This window comes from Sus scrofa, chromosome 9, assembly GCF_000003025.6.
Source record: "Sus scrofa isolate TJ Tabasco breed Duroc chromosome 9, Sscrofa11.1, whole genome shotgun sequence".
NCBI classification, from domain to species: Eukaryota; Metazoa; Chordata; class Mammalia; order Artiodactyla; family Suidae; genus Sus; species Sus scrofa.
In genome coordinates, this window is record NC_010451.4 from 127,490,725 (window position 1) to 127,508,359 (window position 17,635).

Here is a 17,635-nt window from a genome sequence, read left to right on the forward strand (position 1 = left end):
CAGATTCTTCACTGGTACCTAAATCTGATAAATTTATTGTAAGAACTAAGTAATTCAGTACCAGTATATTTGCTCAGATGAAGTTTCCTTTTTTTATTATTATTTAAAAAATTTTTTATTGGAGTATGTTGACCTCCATCTCTGTGTTTCAGGTGTACAGCAAAGTGAATCAGTTATATAATACATATATCCATTCTTTTTCAGATTCTTTCTCCATACAGGTTATTACAGAATCTTGAGGTTTCCCTGTACTATACAGTAGATCCCTGTTAGTTACTATTTTGTATACAGTAGTGTGTACATGTTAACCCCAACCTCCTGACTTATCCCTCCCCACAACCTTCCCCCTCTGATAACCCTTTGATTTTGAAATCTGTGAGTCTGTTTCTGTTTTGTAGCTAAGTTCTTCTGTATCATTTTTTGCTAGATTTCACATACTAGTGATATCACATAATATCTGTCTTTCTCTGAGAAAGTTTTTATAAAATTTTATTTTTATCAGTTTTATCTGTGGCAGGCAGAAGAAACCCAAATCTCTAAAGTGGACAACACTGGATCCTTACAACCTGCTCCGCCACAAGAGAACGCCAAAAAGTTATTTCTTTTTTGAAAAATAACAACTGGCAATGCACCAAATCCATTCACTAACTTTTATCCAGACTACTGGGCATATCTTTGCTTGACTGTAAAAAAAACAAGGAAGTCTCCAACAAGTATTCAGTGAACATCTGTTATGTTTTTTATCTATGAAAAATGGCTAAGAACATCCATCCATCCATCCATCTATCTATCTATCTTATCTTTTGTCTTTTCAGGGCCACACCCACAGCACATGGAGGTTCCCAGGCTAGGGGTCTAATCGGAGCTGTAGCATCCAGCCTATATCACCAGCAATGTGGGATCTGAGTCACATCTGTGACCTAAACCACAGCTCACAGCAACGCCCGATCCTTAATCCACTGAGCTAGGCCAGAGATCGAACCCATGTCCTCATGGATACTAGTTGGGTTTATTAACCATTGAGCCGCAACAGGAACTCCTGAAGTATAATTTAAGAAGATTCTAAAACAAAACTATTTTCTATGAATTCCACAATCCTTTACTGCCTACAACAGTTTAGTGGACCTCCAGGACTCATCCTTGAAAGATTTAACAAATCTCTGCATGCTACATTGATCAAAAAATCTTTTATTTACTGGAAAACTAGAAATACTGCAAAACTTCTATACTGACAAATCTTGAAACATGTAGCTTGATTAGACTGACCTCTTCTGGTTGTGAACTGCTGTTGCCGCTAGTAGAAGTTCCTGATTTAATTTTTTCCACTAAGAACAGCAACAACACGTGGCATTTTTAACACCTCATTGACTCCAAAAATTCTGAATCTAACAGCAGTCCAATGAGGTAGAAAAAAATAGTATAACGACTACGCTTAATAGACATAAACACAGTAGACTTTTTGGAAGAATAATTGTGACAAACCCTAGACCAAGAACCAGTCTTTTGCTTGCCAATTTATTGACCAAGTTTTAGTATTTATTGAGTGGAATCCTAGTTTAGAAAATACTAGATTAAATTATTAAAAATGTTCAATTAAAAAGAGACTGAAAAAAAAAACATAACAAAAAAGAAATAAAAAACAAATCTCACCACTGTTTTGAGAATCAGCTGCTCTCTGATTACTTTCACCTCCACCCATACTTTCTTCTGTTTCTGTACCTGGATCAGTCCCATCACCACCCTAAAAAACAAAATCTGAATGCTAAATGCAAATAAATCAAGTTAACTATCTTAAAAAATAATTAACTAAACCAAACCACAGTATAAACAAATAACCACCCCCCCAAATAACTAACTAAACCAAACTACAGTAGAAACAAATAAAAACCCAAAGGTAAGAAAAGCTGTAGTGTTCCAAGAATACAAGGCATCTTTATACTCTTGGAAAATAGTAAATTTTCTAAGCAAACGTTTTTTGCCTTTTTCTAGGTGCGCTCCCACAGCATATGGAGGTTCCCAGGTTAGGGGTCTAATTGGAGCTGTAGCCACCAGCCTACACTAGAGCCATAGCAACTCGGGATCCGAGCCACGTCTGCAACCTACACCATAGCTCACAGCAACGCCGGATCCTTAACCCACTGAGCAAGGCCAGGGATCGAACCTGCAAGGTCATGTTCCTGGCTGGATTCGTTAACCACTGTGCCATGACGAGAACTCCCCTAAGCAAATTCTTAAAGAAAACAGACGGTCAAAATTCTAGCCAATTACCTCCGCATCATCGGCTTCATATCCATCGTTACCATCTGCACTTCCGGTGCCTTCGTTGCTATCTTCACCCTCATCTCCCATCCCTGTGTCATCTTCATCATCATCATCATCTTCCTCATCTTCTTCATAATCCTGATAAAAACCCCCAAGTATACATAAAGATCTAGGATACGGTACAGATGTTCTGCATATCTGATTCCATGCTTAGAAATTTAAGTGACACATCATCAGCAAGATACAGGAGTTGTCCTAAGAGTTGTATGGGATTAGTTTAGGGGCAGCAAGTATCAAAACTGTGAGGCTTTCTGGATTAGTACAGTAATGATCAACTCTGAATTCTAATTGTTCATATGAGGTCAGTTCAAATATTAAATCCTCAGATGTCCACAGAGTGTCAAGTGGTCCATTTTAGTTCTGAATTTAAAATGCGGCATTCAATAAGAAAATGATGGAATTAAACTTCACTATGAGCTTAAAAAAAAAAAATCTAAAAAAGAATCTAAAAATGAGAAGCTGTCAATCTAGGATTAACTCCCCAAATATGCTTTATCATGACCCCTCAATTTCTTTTGAAAAGAATTATGGGGCTCCACAAGAAAAAAAAAAATTTTTTTTATTATCAGAAACCATAGAGCTTACAATAAATCCACACTTACCAGTCAGTTATTAATTTAACAAATCCTAAAGGACTTAGTAATCATTACAAAAAGAGAGAGAGAGGGATTTGTCCGTAACTTGGAAAAATACACACTTCATTCCAAAATGTTATTTTCAGAGCTACTCAGGATAAAAGAAACGCAAAACATCCCATTTAAAGTGGCAGGGAATCAGAATTTACTGGCTGATGCATTAGCAGACTTAAGGACTTCAGTGTTTCATCTAGCAGTTTAAAACAATAAATGACTTCAAACCACATTTACCTCATGTTCCCCATCATTTTCATCATCATCTTCCTCTTCATCATCGCTGTCAATCACGATGACATCATCTCCCTTGCCCTGACCATCTTGGGATGAAGTTGTTGTTTGCTGATCTGACTGAAGAGGTCCAAGGTCTATTTGCAGAGACTGAGAGGTCTCTTCACTGTCTTCCATTGGAGTATAGTCTCCCTGAGTGACACCCTTTAAAAGCAAAATGAAAATAAAAATTTAAAAAGTCGGGTATCCTTAAAACTATCAGTGAATTATTATAGAAATGAGTAAAGACTAAAATATACTTATGAACTGTTGGTATTTTATTTTTAAAAATATGGTTTTTGAAAGCAGAATTAATTTAAAATACATGCTTGGGGTTTCTTCACTGTCTTCCTACACAAGAATTACTAAAAATCCCATTGGGAAATACTCCAACAAAAAAGAAAAAATGTATATACAGGTAAAAGTGTGCCAACACTACCAGTGTGGTATTGTAGATTAGTGCTGTCCAACAGAAATATATGTGAGCCACAATATGTTCACACACGTAATTTAAAATTTTCTAGTTGTGACTTAAAAAAACACAGGTGAAGTCAATTTTAATTATAATTTTAATATAGCCAAAAATTATTTTAACATGTAATCGCTGTAAAAATTACTAAACCTACATTTAAAAATCTGTAGTAAGTCTTCAAAATCCAATGTATATTGTCCCCTTAAGCACATCTCAGTTTGGACTGGCCGAATTACAGTGCTCAAAAGCCAGTGTGGTTAGGTGACAGTGCAGTTGCAGATCAAAGTCAGAAAAGAGAATTTCCATGGGTCTGCAACACACCATTTAGAAAAAGATAAAAAATTTCCCTCCAAATCAGAAACAGTCTGTAACATACACTAAATAACATAAGCTATTACCACATTTTTCTTTTTTTAACAGAAACACTCCTAAAAAAACCTCCACCTTAAGCATTCAAATGACAACTGAAAATATACTAGATGTTAAAATAATTCTTGGGGAATTTCCATTGTGGCTCAGTGGTAATAACCTGACTAGTATCAGTGAGGATGTAGGCTCAATCCCAGGCCCACTCAGTGGGTTAAAGATCCAGTGTTGCCAGGTGACGCGGCTCGGATCCTGTGTTGCTGTGGCTGTGGCAGAGACTGGCAGCTGCGGCTCTGATTCAACCCCTAGCCTGGGAACTTACTTATGCCGTGGGTGTGGGCCTAAAAAGAAGAAAAAAAAACAAACTCTTAATCTATTTCCTCACAATTCCATTTTGTTAGCTACTGAAATAAACTCTATATTTACTATAAAAAATTAAATGTTTATTTTTATAGTTCACTCAGCAAAATCTGTTTTTTATATAAGCCAGAAACAATGTCTTATGAACGTAAATCATTCATAAAGATTGTGTTCACTGTAATGGAAAAAATAAGTCATGGTATAATTAAAAATGTAACTCAAACTGACATGTTGATTTCAAGAAAAACAACACAAAGAACATCTGCTTCATTGTCAGAAAATTAGAAAAATGAACTGTCGCACATTCACATACTCAGTAAACAGTGCTAGAAGCAGAATGGAAAGCCCCACGGCACTTATGAGTAATAGATAATTTTGCCAATCTCAAGGAAAAGCTTTGCACAAAAGATTTCAGTATGATTTAATCAAGACTAGCAATAACAGAAATTCACATCTTATTTCAAAATTGTCACTATGCTCTTCAGGCATAATGAAAGATACATGAAATCAAAGTCATTTAGAGTATTATGTATACGCCTTGAAGGTTTAGTATTCTGTTCTTAGTCAGGGAATATCAAAAAAATTAACGTACATAACTAATACATGTAAAATTTACTTGCAATCTCAGGTTACTTTTGATTAGTTTGAAACAATTCCTTTATTTTACGCAGATAAAATAATTTAATTTTAGAATAAAGTGATCCTAAAAATTTATCCACACAGAAAGCATTGGTTAAAGCTTAACAGGAGAAATGGAAATCTTACAGCCTGAGGTCAGATTCTAAATATGAGAACTTGGTACAACTGGGCAATGGTTGTCACACCTGTAAAATAGGCCTGTTACAAGATTTTTTATGAAGATTAAAACTAGTTGATAAATGCAAATGTCTTAGAATTACACCTGGGACATATGAGTTCTGTGATAACTAATATTATTAGTATAAATATGAATTACTACAAATTATGAACTCTCAATTTGTAGGGCAGAGGAATGGAAGAAAAGTAAGTAATGATTCGATGGACCAAGAGTTTGGGTTTAGTAGAAGCAAACTACTGCATATGGAGTGGATAAGCAATCCGATCTTGCTGTATAGCATAGGGAACTGAATCTAGTCACTTGTGATGGAGCATGATGGAGGATAATGTGAGAAAAAGAATGTATATATATATATATATGCACATATACATACACACATATATATTTGTATGTATGACTGGGTCACTTTGCTGTACAGCAGAAACTGGCAATTTAAATCGACTATAATAGAAAAAATAAAAATCAAAAAAATAATAATAATTTGAATTTTTAGTATGCGGCAGGCAATATTTTAGATACTAAAATTTACATTATTCCAACAGATGAAAAAATTGGGGCATAGAGAGAATTAATGACTTGCTTATAGTCACAAAGCTTCTAAAAGTGGTGGACTTGGGAAAAGAACCTAGCACTTAACTTCAGCTTCCATGCATTTCCATTAGGCAGGCTGCCTCTGGAGAAGCCTTAATGAGAGTTCAAAAGATGAAGACATAAACAAATACTTTTTCATTCATAGATTATTTTAATTTAGGAAGGGAAGCAACAGAGGACCACCATACAGGGCACTATGGATCAATACAAGAATCAACCAGCACTCATTTTTTTTTTTTTGTCTTTTTGCCATTTCTTGGGCCCCTCCTGCAGCATATGGAGGTTCCCAGGCTAGGGGTCGAATCGGAGCTGTAGCTGCTGGCCTATGCCACAGCCACAGCAACGCGGGATCCGAGCCTTGTTTGCGACCTACCTCACAGCTCACGGCACCACCGGATCCTTAACCCACTGAGCAAGGCCAGGGATCAAACCTGCAACCTCATGGTTCCTAGTCGGATTCGTTAACCACTGAGCCATGACGGGAACTCCAACCAGCACTCCTTTAAAATAATTAAGAGTGGACAACCTTTGGGAGTACCCTGGTGGCTCACTGGGTTAAGGATCCAACGTTACCACTGCTGCTGTGGTATGAGTTTGATCCCTGGCCCAGAACTTCTGTGTGCTGGGATGCACTCCCCCATTCCCCTCAAAAGAGTGGGCAATTATTACTCAAAACAACTCTTAGCTTGGAAAATCACTTTTAACTATACACAAAAACATTTCTTTAATAAAGCTTATTAAAGGATATTCATTAGGAGTAAGAAAAAGCAGAAATTAGACTGGTAATTCTAGTAATATTTTATTACATATAAAAGCAGCATGCTAAAAATAAAAATCCAAATATTTTATTTTGTCAAAGCTCATCTCATTCATTAAAAGCAACAACTTGTTTACTTTCACTATGTCTTACTTACTTCTCCAATGGAATCTTGAGAATCTTGGTTGTATACTTGAGTTTCTACTTCCCCATCAGTACTTTCTTCTGCCATAACTTCTTCCTAGAATCATTACATACAAGTGTGTTAAACCAAATTAGTTTACTAAATGAAGCATTACTTTTCGGCTACTTCTCCCAATAAAACAAAAACTCAAATCAGTAATTTTATGAAGTGGTACATAAAAAATGTTCATTTACATTTATTTATAAAATATAGTCAATCATAGTCCTTTCCCGTATACACAAAATAAGTTTTAAAACAGAACATTAGATATATGCTAATGAAATTAATTTATGGAGTTCCCGTTGTGGTGCAGTGGAAACAAATCCTACTAGAAACCATGAGGATGTGAGTTCAATCCCTGGCCTCACTCAGTGGGTTAGGGATCAAGAGTTGCCCTGAGCTGTGATGTAGTTTGCATACGTGGCTCAGATCTGGTGTTACTGTGGCTGTGGTGTAGGCTGGTGGCTACAGCTCTGATTCGACCCCTAGCCTGGGAACCTCCAAACGCCATGAGAGCAGCCCTAAAGACAAAAAAAAAAAAAAAAAAAAAAAAAAAAAAAAAAAAAAAAAAAAAAGAGCGAGAGAGAGAAATTTAGTAATCTCAATGTTTAATGAAATAATACACTATAATTTATCCTTAACAAAAGAAAATTAAGAAATATCATTTTGATTAATCTGAGAGATGGCAGGTAACAGTTTGAAACATCTAGGAGACTATAAACTTCCTTATTCTTTGAATTAAAAAAAATTGACATGGAAAATAATTAAACATATGCAAAGAATATAAAACAGCACTGGCACAGCAACAGTATGTGGGCTGTCAGTGGAAACTTTGCAGCACTGTGTTTAACAACAGAGTTTTCTGGACTTTGATCCCAGAAGTTCTATTCATTTAATAATCCTATAACTGAAAGAATATCTTAATAAATGGAAAGATCTTTACATACCTCGGTTCCTACAGGTGTAACACTTTTCAACTTCTTTGGAAGAGGCATTTCCACTGTATCATCAGAGATCTGGTCTGATGCTTCTATTGTGCTATCTTCTTCCTCCTCACGCGTACGCTTTGGCAAAGAAGAACTTGGGGTGGCTGAAACTTTGACAGTACATAATTTAAATTTTGAATCAGAGCATGCTAATATACTCAATTTAGACAAAGTTAATTTTAAAAACATCTTGGTCATTAAAAAGAGACATGAACATTTATTTTGACAGAACGTAATTTGTTCCTTGCTAATCTATGTGTAAACAAAGAGCAATTTATGCTCTGAATCAATTTAGCCTTTTTTGATTAATACAGCCAATCAACTTTTACAGCAATACATCTGACTCACTGTGACTGTACTGATATGTAACTGCTGTTCACAAAGGTTACACAAGGCCTTCTGTAATTTATAAAACCCAGGACGACTTAGATAAAAAAAAAAAAAGGTTTAGATTTGAAAATTCTTAAATGGTCTTCTTTTAGATGTTTTTAGTTCTCAGAACCTGTATTAAGATACAGCTGACCCTTGAACAACTAGGGGGTTGGGGCACTGGCCCTCCATATTCGCCATTTCTTAGCATCTGCAGATTCAACCAGAGGATGTATAGTACTGCAGTATTTACTACTGAAAAAATCCATACATATGTGGACCACGCAGTTCAAGAGTCAACTGTACATATAATATATTACAGGTTGTATCACTTTTAAAATCAGTCAAAAATGGAGTTCCCGTCGTGGCGCAGTGGTTAACGAATCCGACTAGGAACCATGAGGTTGCGGGTTTGATCCCTACCCTTGCTCAGTGGGTTAACGATCTGGCGTTGCCATGAGCTGTGGTGTAGGTTGCAGACGTGGCTCGGATCCAGCGTTGCTGTGGCTCTGGCGTAGGCTGGTGGCTACAGCTCTGATTGGACCCCTAGCCTGGGAACCTCCATATGCCACGAGAGTGGCCCAAGAAAATGGCAAAAAGACACACACACACACACACAAAAAAAAATCAGTCAAAAAAAATAACTGGAAAGGAAGAAAGACTTTTTTTTTGTCTTTTTGCCTTTTCTAGGAGTGCTCCCGTGGCACATGGTCGAAGCGGAGGCTAGGGGTCGAAGTGGAGCTGTAGCTGCTGGCCTACGCCAGAGCCACAGCAACACGGGATCCGAGCCGCGTCAGCAACCTACACCACAGCTCACAGCAATGCCGGATCCTCAACCCACTGAGCAAGGCCAGGGATCGAACCCGCAACCTCATAGTTGCTAGTCGGATTTGTTAACCACTGAGCCATGACAGGAACTCCTGCAAAAAAGATCTTAATGGCAAAAATGAATGACCTAAAATAGAATTCAGTCATATACATAACACATTAGGAATCCACTAGAACATCTGGTAGAAAACAAGTACTTAAAAGAATACTCAAAATATATATTATATCCAAAAAACTATAAATGCACAGGTCTACTCTAAGTTCAGTTTAAATTCATCTTACCAGTGCCAAATACTGCTGTGGAAGTAGAAGGCCGCTCAACTGGTGAACTCTGAACCACCTCCACTATGTTTGGGGATAGCTCTTGATTTGTAGGCTCAATCTGAGGATGACTCTGTTGAGTTGGCTGCACAAAAGCTGTAGCCTGTGTTTGTTGCTGAACAGTTAAAATGGGTTGAGGGATAGAAGGCTGGACGTTAGGACTAGTAGAACGAACAGATCCACTTGTGCTTCCGAAAACTGGAACATGTTCCACAGGCCCTTCCGATTGCATAGCTGAAAAGTAATTTAAATATTTCATACAATATTTCATACATTAAGTTTTCTATTCTTACCGAAGCTGGAATTATGATTCCCTATTCTGTTACAGGTGATATTTTGGATAGCTATTTGTGTACACACCTCTACCACTCACTAGATAAAAACACTGAGGGTAAAAGTAACGTATGCTGCGTTTCTGTATCGCATATGTGACTGACATGATAGTGTGCAGTGAACTACTGGCTGAATAAATATCTAGAACTGTTTTTGCACCTATTATTCTATTTATGACTAAATAAAATGATTTTAAGAAACTCAAATTATAAGCTTTTATTAAGCATCACTCTGTTTTCAACTGATATAAAATGACCACTAAGTTTAACTGGTAATATATCTCATAATTATTTTATTTAATGTAGTTCAAAAATATTCTGTTCTTTCATAGCATACATACCTCTCATATATTTCTAAACAATTGGATAATTTACTGAACTCTAAAATTTGTTAAGAATCTAAGAAAAAACTGCATTTGGTAACATTTTATTGATACCTATCCTGGTACTGGGTAAAGGGATTAAACAATGAAAAATAAGATTTCTACCCCTGAGGAGCTTAATCTAGTGGAATAAAAAGGTCTGTATTCAACTGAATAAAATGCAGTTGTAACTGCTGTAATAAGTAAAACCGTAACATGGGAACAAAGTGGAGAAAGCAATTAAAAGGTCAGACAGTTTCAGTGAAGACGTGATGTTTGGGTTGAGTCAGTAATTTAATATGGTTTTCTTTTCTTTTTTTTGTCTTTTTAGGGCTGCATCTGCGGCACATGAAGGTTCCCAAGCTAGGGGTCTAATCGGAGCTGTTGCCACCAGCCTACGCCAGAGCCACAGCAATGCCAGATCCGAGCTGCGTCTTCAACCTACACCACAGCTCATGGATGAACCCACTGAGTGAGGCCAGGGATCAAACCCGCAACCTCATGGTTCCTACTCAGATTCTTTTCTGCTGCGACACAACGGGAACTCCTAATACGGTTTTCTAAAGTGGATTCCATATCACCTTTCTTAGTCAGTAGATGCAAAAATTTTGGTTCTGGAAAAAAGCATCACATACTTTTAAGGGTGTATTTCACTCCTTCTTTAGCTTAAAAATAAAACAAAGCAGAAAGAGAGGGAGGAAACTGGCCACATTGCCAGCATCCTAGGAAGCATACCCCTACAAATATTAACCACTCATTTTCACTATGATGTCGGACTTTAGCTTTAGCAGAAGCCTCACTTATCCTGGAAGTTACTGTCACCTTCTGGTAATAAATCTAAGAAAGCAATCAGTCCAATCAGAGCTGTATTACTTTACTTACCTTCCTGTGATTCCACCTGTGTAGTAGGCATCACTGTAGCTGTTGGGGTAGTAGTAGGATTTGTAACAGTTGCAGGTGTAACCATTGGGCGGATACTAGCCCTGGGTGTTGACTTATTTCCTGCCATAGCTGCAGCTGTCACTTTACTAGGAGTAGACACAACAGGAGTTGGCTTGATATTTGCTGTTGGTGGGTCTGATGTGCTGGCACTTACAGAGGGGAAAATGCAAGAATAAAAGATTCTTACAAATATTCCTTATAAAGCACATACATTCTATCGAAAGCAAAGCACATGTTTCCTGAAGTGAATGTCTAGCAGTCACGACTTTTATATACATTAAGGCCTTATTAACTCTGTTCTTCCTAACACTGCTTTTGGTAGACTTTTGGCAGATTAGAAAAAAATTAAAGAGACACTGAGTGTATTTCTATATTTTTATTAAATTTAATTAATAATTATGTCAAAACTCTTACTGATGAGGCTTTGAGCTTAAGCATTAAAAACTGCAGAAAATGCTCTGCAATGGTGCAATCTAACAATGTAGAAGAGATTCAACTGTCGATCACTAAACCTAAGCCTCAGCTCAGCCTCTTATACTTGTATCATACAACATCACAGGGAACATCAGGAGCCTACCTTAGAAGTCAATCACAAACTAAAAGATGAAAGGCATTTTCTCTGCCACAAAACTCTACCTATCTGATAGGACTGAAAGTATGCTGAAAACAAGAGTTCTGGAAGAAAAAACCTTAACGACCACATGATGTGGTTTTGTACAGCATAAACAGTCCTTAGTGATGTATTTTTATAACAGAGTATGGATCCCCTCCCCGAAGACCACTAGAGCCTCCTTCTAAAAGAAAAATAGGGAACAGACTGTAAACAGACTGTAAAAGAACAAAACTCACATTCCTCTTTCACCAGAAGCTGGAGTTGTTTTCAATGTGATCTGTCTCTGCTGTTCTGGGACCTATAAAAAGAAAATTATGGATTATCATGCATATCTCATAAAAGCCCATTACTCAATACCAAGAAAATGTTTTACTTATGTTAATTTTCTCTGCATACTTTGTTTAACCAAAATTCACTCGGACAAATGCTTCTACATTTCCAGGTTCCTTCACGTAAAATGCAGAGAAAAATGATTTGTCATTTAAACAGAATGAGCTAATTACCTTATTAGTAGGTTCTTGAGGCTCATCTCTCTGCTCAAGGTGTCTCTCTTGATGCTCCCTGAGTTCTCTTTCCAAACGACTAATTCGACCTTCATACTGGGACTTAAGAGCAGTCATACGAACATCCAGCTCATCTTTCTGCTGATCTAAGGCTCCATTCCTTTGTTTCAGCTCCTCATTTTCTTTGGTTAGCTGATCTTTTACACCTAAAGAAGTAACCGTGTGACTCTATTAATATAATTAAACACTGGAAATAAAAAACATTTATGTGCTTAAGTACTCAAAGGTATCGGATTCTATTCCTGAACTTCAACATCTACAATAATTCTGATACACTATATATCTCAATAAATTCTAAACATACTTGTATTTGTTTTATTACTCCAATATAAAGACATTTAACTTTTCCTAACATTTCAAAAAGATAAAGAATCTACTATATTGTCAGCAAAGCCCTTTTATATGGCCTTTAATATTTTAATATACCAGGAATTACAAAATTTTCATTTCATATAATCTATAGCAGATTAATTAAGTAACTTGACTTTTTTTTTTTTTTTTTTGCGTTTTAGGGCCGCACTCAAAGCATATGCAAGTTCCCAGGCTAGGGGTCAAATCAGAGTTACAGCTGCCAGCCTATGCCACAGCTACAGCAACGTGGGATCCAAGCCAAGTCTGCGACCTACACCACAGCTCATGCCAATGCTGGATCCTTAACAAGCTAAGCAAGGCTAGGGATCAAACCTGCATCCTGATGGATCCTAGTCGGGTTTGTTAACTGAACCATGAAGGGAATGCCAGTAACTTTACTTTTTTATGAATTAAGTTTCTAGGGGCACTATCTTCGAGATCACCAAAAAAAAAATCACTCAGAGTAAAACTCAACTGATTTGGCATTTTATTTACTTACTAAGCAGACTGGTTGCACTAAGGCCTTGAGCATTATAGCACTGGGCTCCTTGTAAGTGTGACATGAAGGCTAAAGGGGCCCTCAGTGAAATGAGGCACAAAAAACTCACTGGGCTGGTAAGAGTCAAGGCTGTCTAAGAATTTAAAGACAGCCTCTAGACAGTGTACTGTGGATCCAAATGATCTCCTTCAGAAGACAGTAATAATTACACACTGAAGAGGAAAGATAGTTATACTCTTTATCTATCACCAGTTAACAATTAAGAAAGATTCATAAATAAATCAAGGACATTCTCATCATTAGAAAATTAAAACTGCTATAATTGTGTCTACTTAAACCTAACATCTAAAGCATACACACACACACACCACTTCATAGTATTTACTTTTCTTTCCCATTTAATTTTAAGCCTAAATTCAATAACAAACTTTCTTTTCTTTTGCTTTTTTATGTCTGCACTCACAGCATATGGAAGTTCCCAGGTTAGGGAATCAGAGCTGTCGCTGAAGGCCTACACCATAGGGGATCCAAGCCACATCTGCAACCTACACCACAGTTCACAGCAATGCTGGATCCTTAACCCACTGAGTGAGGCCAGGATTGAACCTGCGTCCTCATGGATACTAGTCAGGTTTGCTACCACTGAGCCACAATGGGAACTCCCACAAATAACCAACTTTCACTATCAGGTTAAAACCTTAAAGTATACAGAAACTTACCAGCTAAATGAGCAATTTTTGATTTTGCTGCTACAATAGCCTTTCTTGTTTTTTCTTCCTTTTCAGTTATCTGCTGCCTGAGCTGCTCCTCCTGCGTGGTTCTATCTTGAAGGTCCTGGCGAAGTCGTGAAAGTTCAGATTGAAGCTGCACAGTCTGTTCCTGGAGATTTCTTGCTTCCATCTCTTTTTCAGATAATGTCTGTTAAAAGAAAAAAAGTATTCACCATGTAATTCAAACAAATCAATATAAACAGTATGCCCTATAGACTTAAAATGTAAAACTTATTAAATGGAAGAAAATACATAAAACGGTCAAACCTAGTAAGTAGATATTTGAAGATGATTAGGTATTATTTACATACATGAGTCATTCAAAGTAAAAAGGGATAAAATGTATACATTTCCATATGGAAGGAGAAAGTAGCATTGGTTAAGGTATTTTCTTTAAAAATTCTTTTTTTCAAAGGAATAACAGCATCTGCAGCAATACAGATGGGCCTAGAAATTATCATGCTAAATAAGTGAAGTTAGACAGTGAGACACCAACATCATATGCTGTCACTTAATGTGGAATCTAAAAAAAGGACACAATGAACTTCTGCAGAACAGATACTGCCTCACAGACTGAAAAACTTATGGTCTCCAAATGAGACAGGTTGGGGGTGAGGGGATGCACTGGGGGTTTGGGATGGAAATGCTATAAAAATGGGTTGTGATGATCGCTGTTCAACTATAAATGTAATAAAATTCATTAAAAACAATAAAATAAACATTATGATCACAATGAGATTCCATTTCACATCCATTAGGATGGCTCTTATTCAAAAAATGGAAAATTACAAGTGCTGGAGAGGATGTGGAGAAATTGCAAGCTTTACGTATTGCTGATGGGAATGTGAAATGGTATAGTCACTGTGGAAAACAGTTTGGCAGTTTATCAAAAAGTTAGACATAGAACTACCATATGACCAGCAATTCCACTTTTAGGTGTATACCCAAAAGAACTGAAAGCAGGGACTCACAGACATTTCTACACTAATGTTCACAGAAGCAGTGTTCACAAGAGCCAAAAGGTGGAGAACAACCCAGACAGATGAATGGATAGACAAAATGTTTATCATACAATTCGATCTTAAAAGGGAATGGAATTTTGATACATGCTACAACATGGATGAACCCTGAAAGCAGTAAAACAAGACAGACACTAAGGACGAGTATTGTGTGATTACACTTATATAAAGTTAAAGCCAGAAAGGAGGATATAGATTACCAGAGGCAAAGGAGAGGGGAAAATTATTGTTCAGTGAGTACAGTTTCTGCTTGGGATAATGAGAATTTTTTGGAAATGATAGAGGGGAGGCTGTACAATATTACAAATATACTTAATACCACTAAAGTGCACAATTAACAATTTAAATGGTTGTTTTTATGCTACATATATTTACCACAATAAAAAAGAATATATTGAAAAAAAAATTGCTTTATTCTTTTTTTTTAATGGCAACATTGGCTCCTTTAACAACCCACTGCTCAGAGCCTGGGATCAAACCTATGCCTGCTCAGTGACCTGAGCCACTGCAATTGGATCCTTATTCCACTGTGTTACAGTGAGACCCCCTCAAATTCCACTTTGTAAGTGAATAATATCCCATTGTATTTCTTCAGCTTTTCAACAAGGAAACAATTAGGAACATACACTTTTCACCCCTCATACCTTCTGCAGATTCTCTACTTGACTCTCAAGCGATTTTGACTTTGCTTCAGCTTGGTTAAGGGCTTCTTTAAGCTCCTGCATTTCCTGGACTGAGACATGCTGTTCCTGATGGTCTCCAGAAGACTGAGCTGAGGTCTCCATGACCTAAGATGATAAACAGTAATAATATACTTTCAAATTTATGTTGAGTAATCCTGAAAATTCATCTAAGGAAATAATCAGAAGTATGTAGAGAAATTTATATTTAATGACATTCATAAATATATCCTTTATCAAATAACTTTAATATCCAAAAATAAGCTATTAGGTTACTTTTAAATAGGTTAGGGTTTTCCATTCAACTATTAACCAGGTAATCAAAATGCTGATTCACTGTTTGACACAGCATTACTTGGAAAAGCAAATCACATAGGTAAAGGAAAGCACACTAACATGCTAATAACAGTACACTTAACTGAGAGTTAAGAATTCTGAAAATTTTAAATATATTTCCTAGTCTAATGTGCTAAATATACGAAGTCAATGTACAAGTTCTTTATCATTGGGAATTAAAACCAAAATTCAAATCCAAAAATGGTGCTAGCATTTAAAAAATCTTTTTGATAGGTGGCTAACACAGACTACTTACTTAAAACCATGATACAACCTGATTAATTATAAAGAGTCAGCACTTTTTGATACACACTTTAAATCAGCAATGAGTTATAAGAACATAGTTTTGAAAAGGAACAAAATTTAAAGTTGGGAAACTGAATTAAAATACCTAGCATTTACTATTACTTCTTTATGAATTTATAGTTCATTCTGGGGCATACTAAAGAGTTGATCCTAAACAAAACAAAGATGCCACATATAAACTTACACTCAAGTTTAGAATATAAAAGCCAGTAGTATAAAATTATGAATAAATACTGAATAAGATTTTTATTAACTCATTCAAATCTACAGTTGTGTAAATTATATAGATCATAACTGTGCCCACCAAAAAATTATATATATATATAAAGAATATATAAAAAGAAAACTGTTTCAAAATACCTTATCTTGTTGTGCTTTAAGTTCTTCATATTGAGTCTTATACCTACGTCCAATTTTCTTGACTTGAGTAATAGTTTTAACTTTTTCTTGAATATCAATTATTTTGGCATCTAAGTCTTTCTGGATGCTTTCCTTTTCAGTTCTTACTTTATTTAAATCTTCCTTTAGACTCTGAATTAAATTCTGGTTGTTAGTCAAAGACGCATTTGATCTAAACAAAAAAAAAATGGGGTAAAGGATTAAAAGACTAAATACTTATGAATTATCAAATTTTAAAAATCCTGTAATTTACATATTTACTGTGTTGCTTTGGTATGGTTTTATTTAAAAATTCTAAGAAAATCATACACACATTTCAAAAGATAATTCCTTAACTTATGAACCTGTGGTCCTTCAGAAAGATCTGATTTACTTATTATTATATGCCATGCATGCCCATTTTAGAGATGAGAAAAACTGAGCTACAAGGGGTCAAGTAACATGCATACTTTCATTCTGCACTGGTGCACAGAGTTCAGTCCACATCTAACTGACAGCAAAATCTACACTCTTTCTACTCTATCAGGTGCTGAGTTAAGTACAGTAGGCTCTGTGGGCCACATATAGTGTTTGTCACATGTTTTTCTTCCACAATACTTAAAAAATGTGTAAATCATTGGAGTTCTCAATGTGGTGCAGTGGAGACCAATCCAACTAGGAACCATGAGGTTGCGGGTTCGATCCCTGGCCTCCATCAGTGGGTTAAGGATCCGGCATTGCTGTGAGCTGTGGTGTGGGTCATAGCAACGGCTTGGATCTTGCATTGCTGTGGCTCTGGCATAGGCCGGTGGCAACAAACAGCTCAGATAAGACTCTTAGCCTGGGAACCTCCACATGCTACGGATGTGGCCCTCAACAGACTAAAAAGAAAAAAAAAAGTGTAAATCATACTTAGCTTACAGTCTGTATATAAACAGGCAGTGGGTTATAATTTGCCAACTCATGTACTTTATCATGAACTGAACTTGAAATCAGATGACCTAAAATAAGAGTATGGATTTAATTGCTGCTATCTTTGTAAGCCTTGGATACCTTTTGGAATCTTGGCTTTCTCATTTTTAAACTTAAGTAATGATTTTAAGTTTTAAAATGCCAGAATACTGTTAAGAAAAATAAGGAGAATAAATATGACGAAAATTTGTAAGCTGTTCAAACATTATAAAAACAGGGGCTATGACAGGAACAAAG

At 36.3% G+C, this 17,635-nt stretch overlaps 1 protein-coding gene across 2 annotated transcripts in view; it reads right to left on the reverse strand.

Moving 5' to 3' along the window:
• Positions 1-17,635, reverse strand: part of TPR (translocated promoter region, nuclear basket protein) — a 58,716-nt gene that overhangs the window by 9,047 nt on the left and 32,034 nt on the right. For both annotated transcript variants that reach the window (XM_013977898.2, XM_021063816.1), the window contains 12 exons: positions 16,409-16,619; positions 15,371-15,514; positions 13,657-13,855; positions 12,028-12,233; positions 11,761-11,822; positions 10,852-11,060; positions 9,237-9,509; positions 7,719-7,867; positions 6,745-6,828; positions 3,189-3,389; positions 2,269-2,400; positions 1,651-1,741 (listed from right to left, as the gene is read on the reverse strand). In XM_013977898.2, the coding sequence (XP_013833352.2) occupies positions 1,651-1,741; positions 2,269-2,400; positions 3,189-3,389; positions 6,745-6,828; positions 7,719-7,867; positions 9,237-9,509; positions 10,852-11,060; positions 11,761-11,822; positions 12,028-12,233; positions 13,657-13,855; positions 15,371-15,514; positions 16,409-16,619 (1,961 nt within the window). The remainder of the gene's footprint in view (positions 1-1,650; positions 1,742-2,268; positions 2,401-3,188; positions 3,390-6,744; positions 6,829-7,718; positions 7,868-9,236; positions 9,510-10,851; positions 11,061-11,760; positions 11,823-12,027; positions 12,234-13,656; positions 13,856-15,370; positions 15,515-16,408; positions 16,620-17,635) is intronic.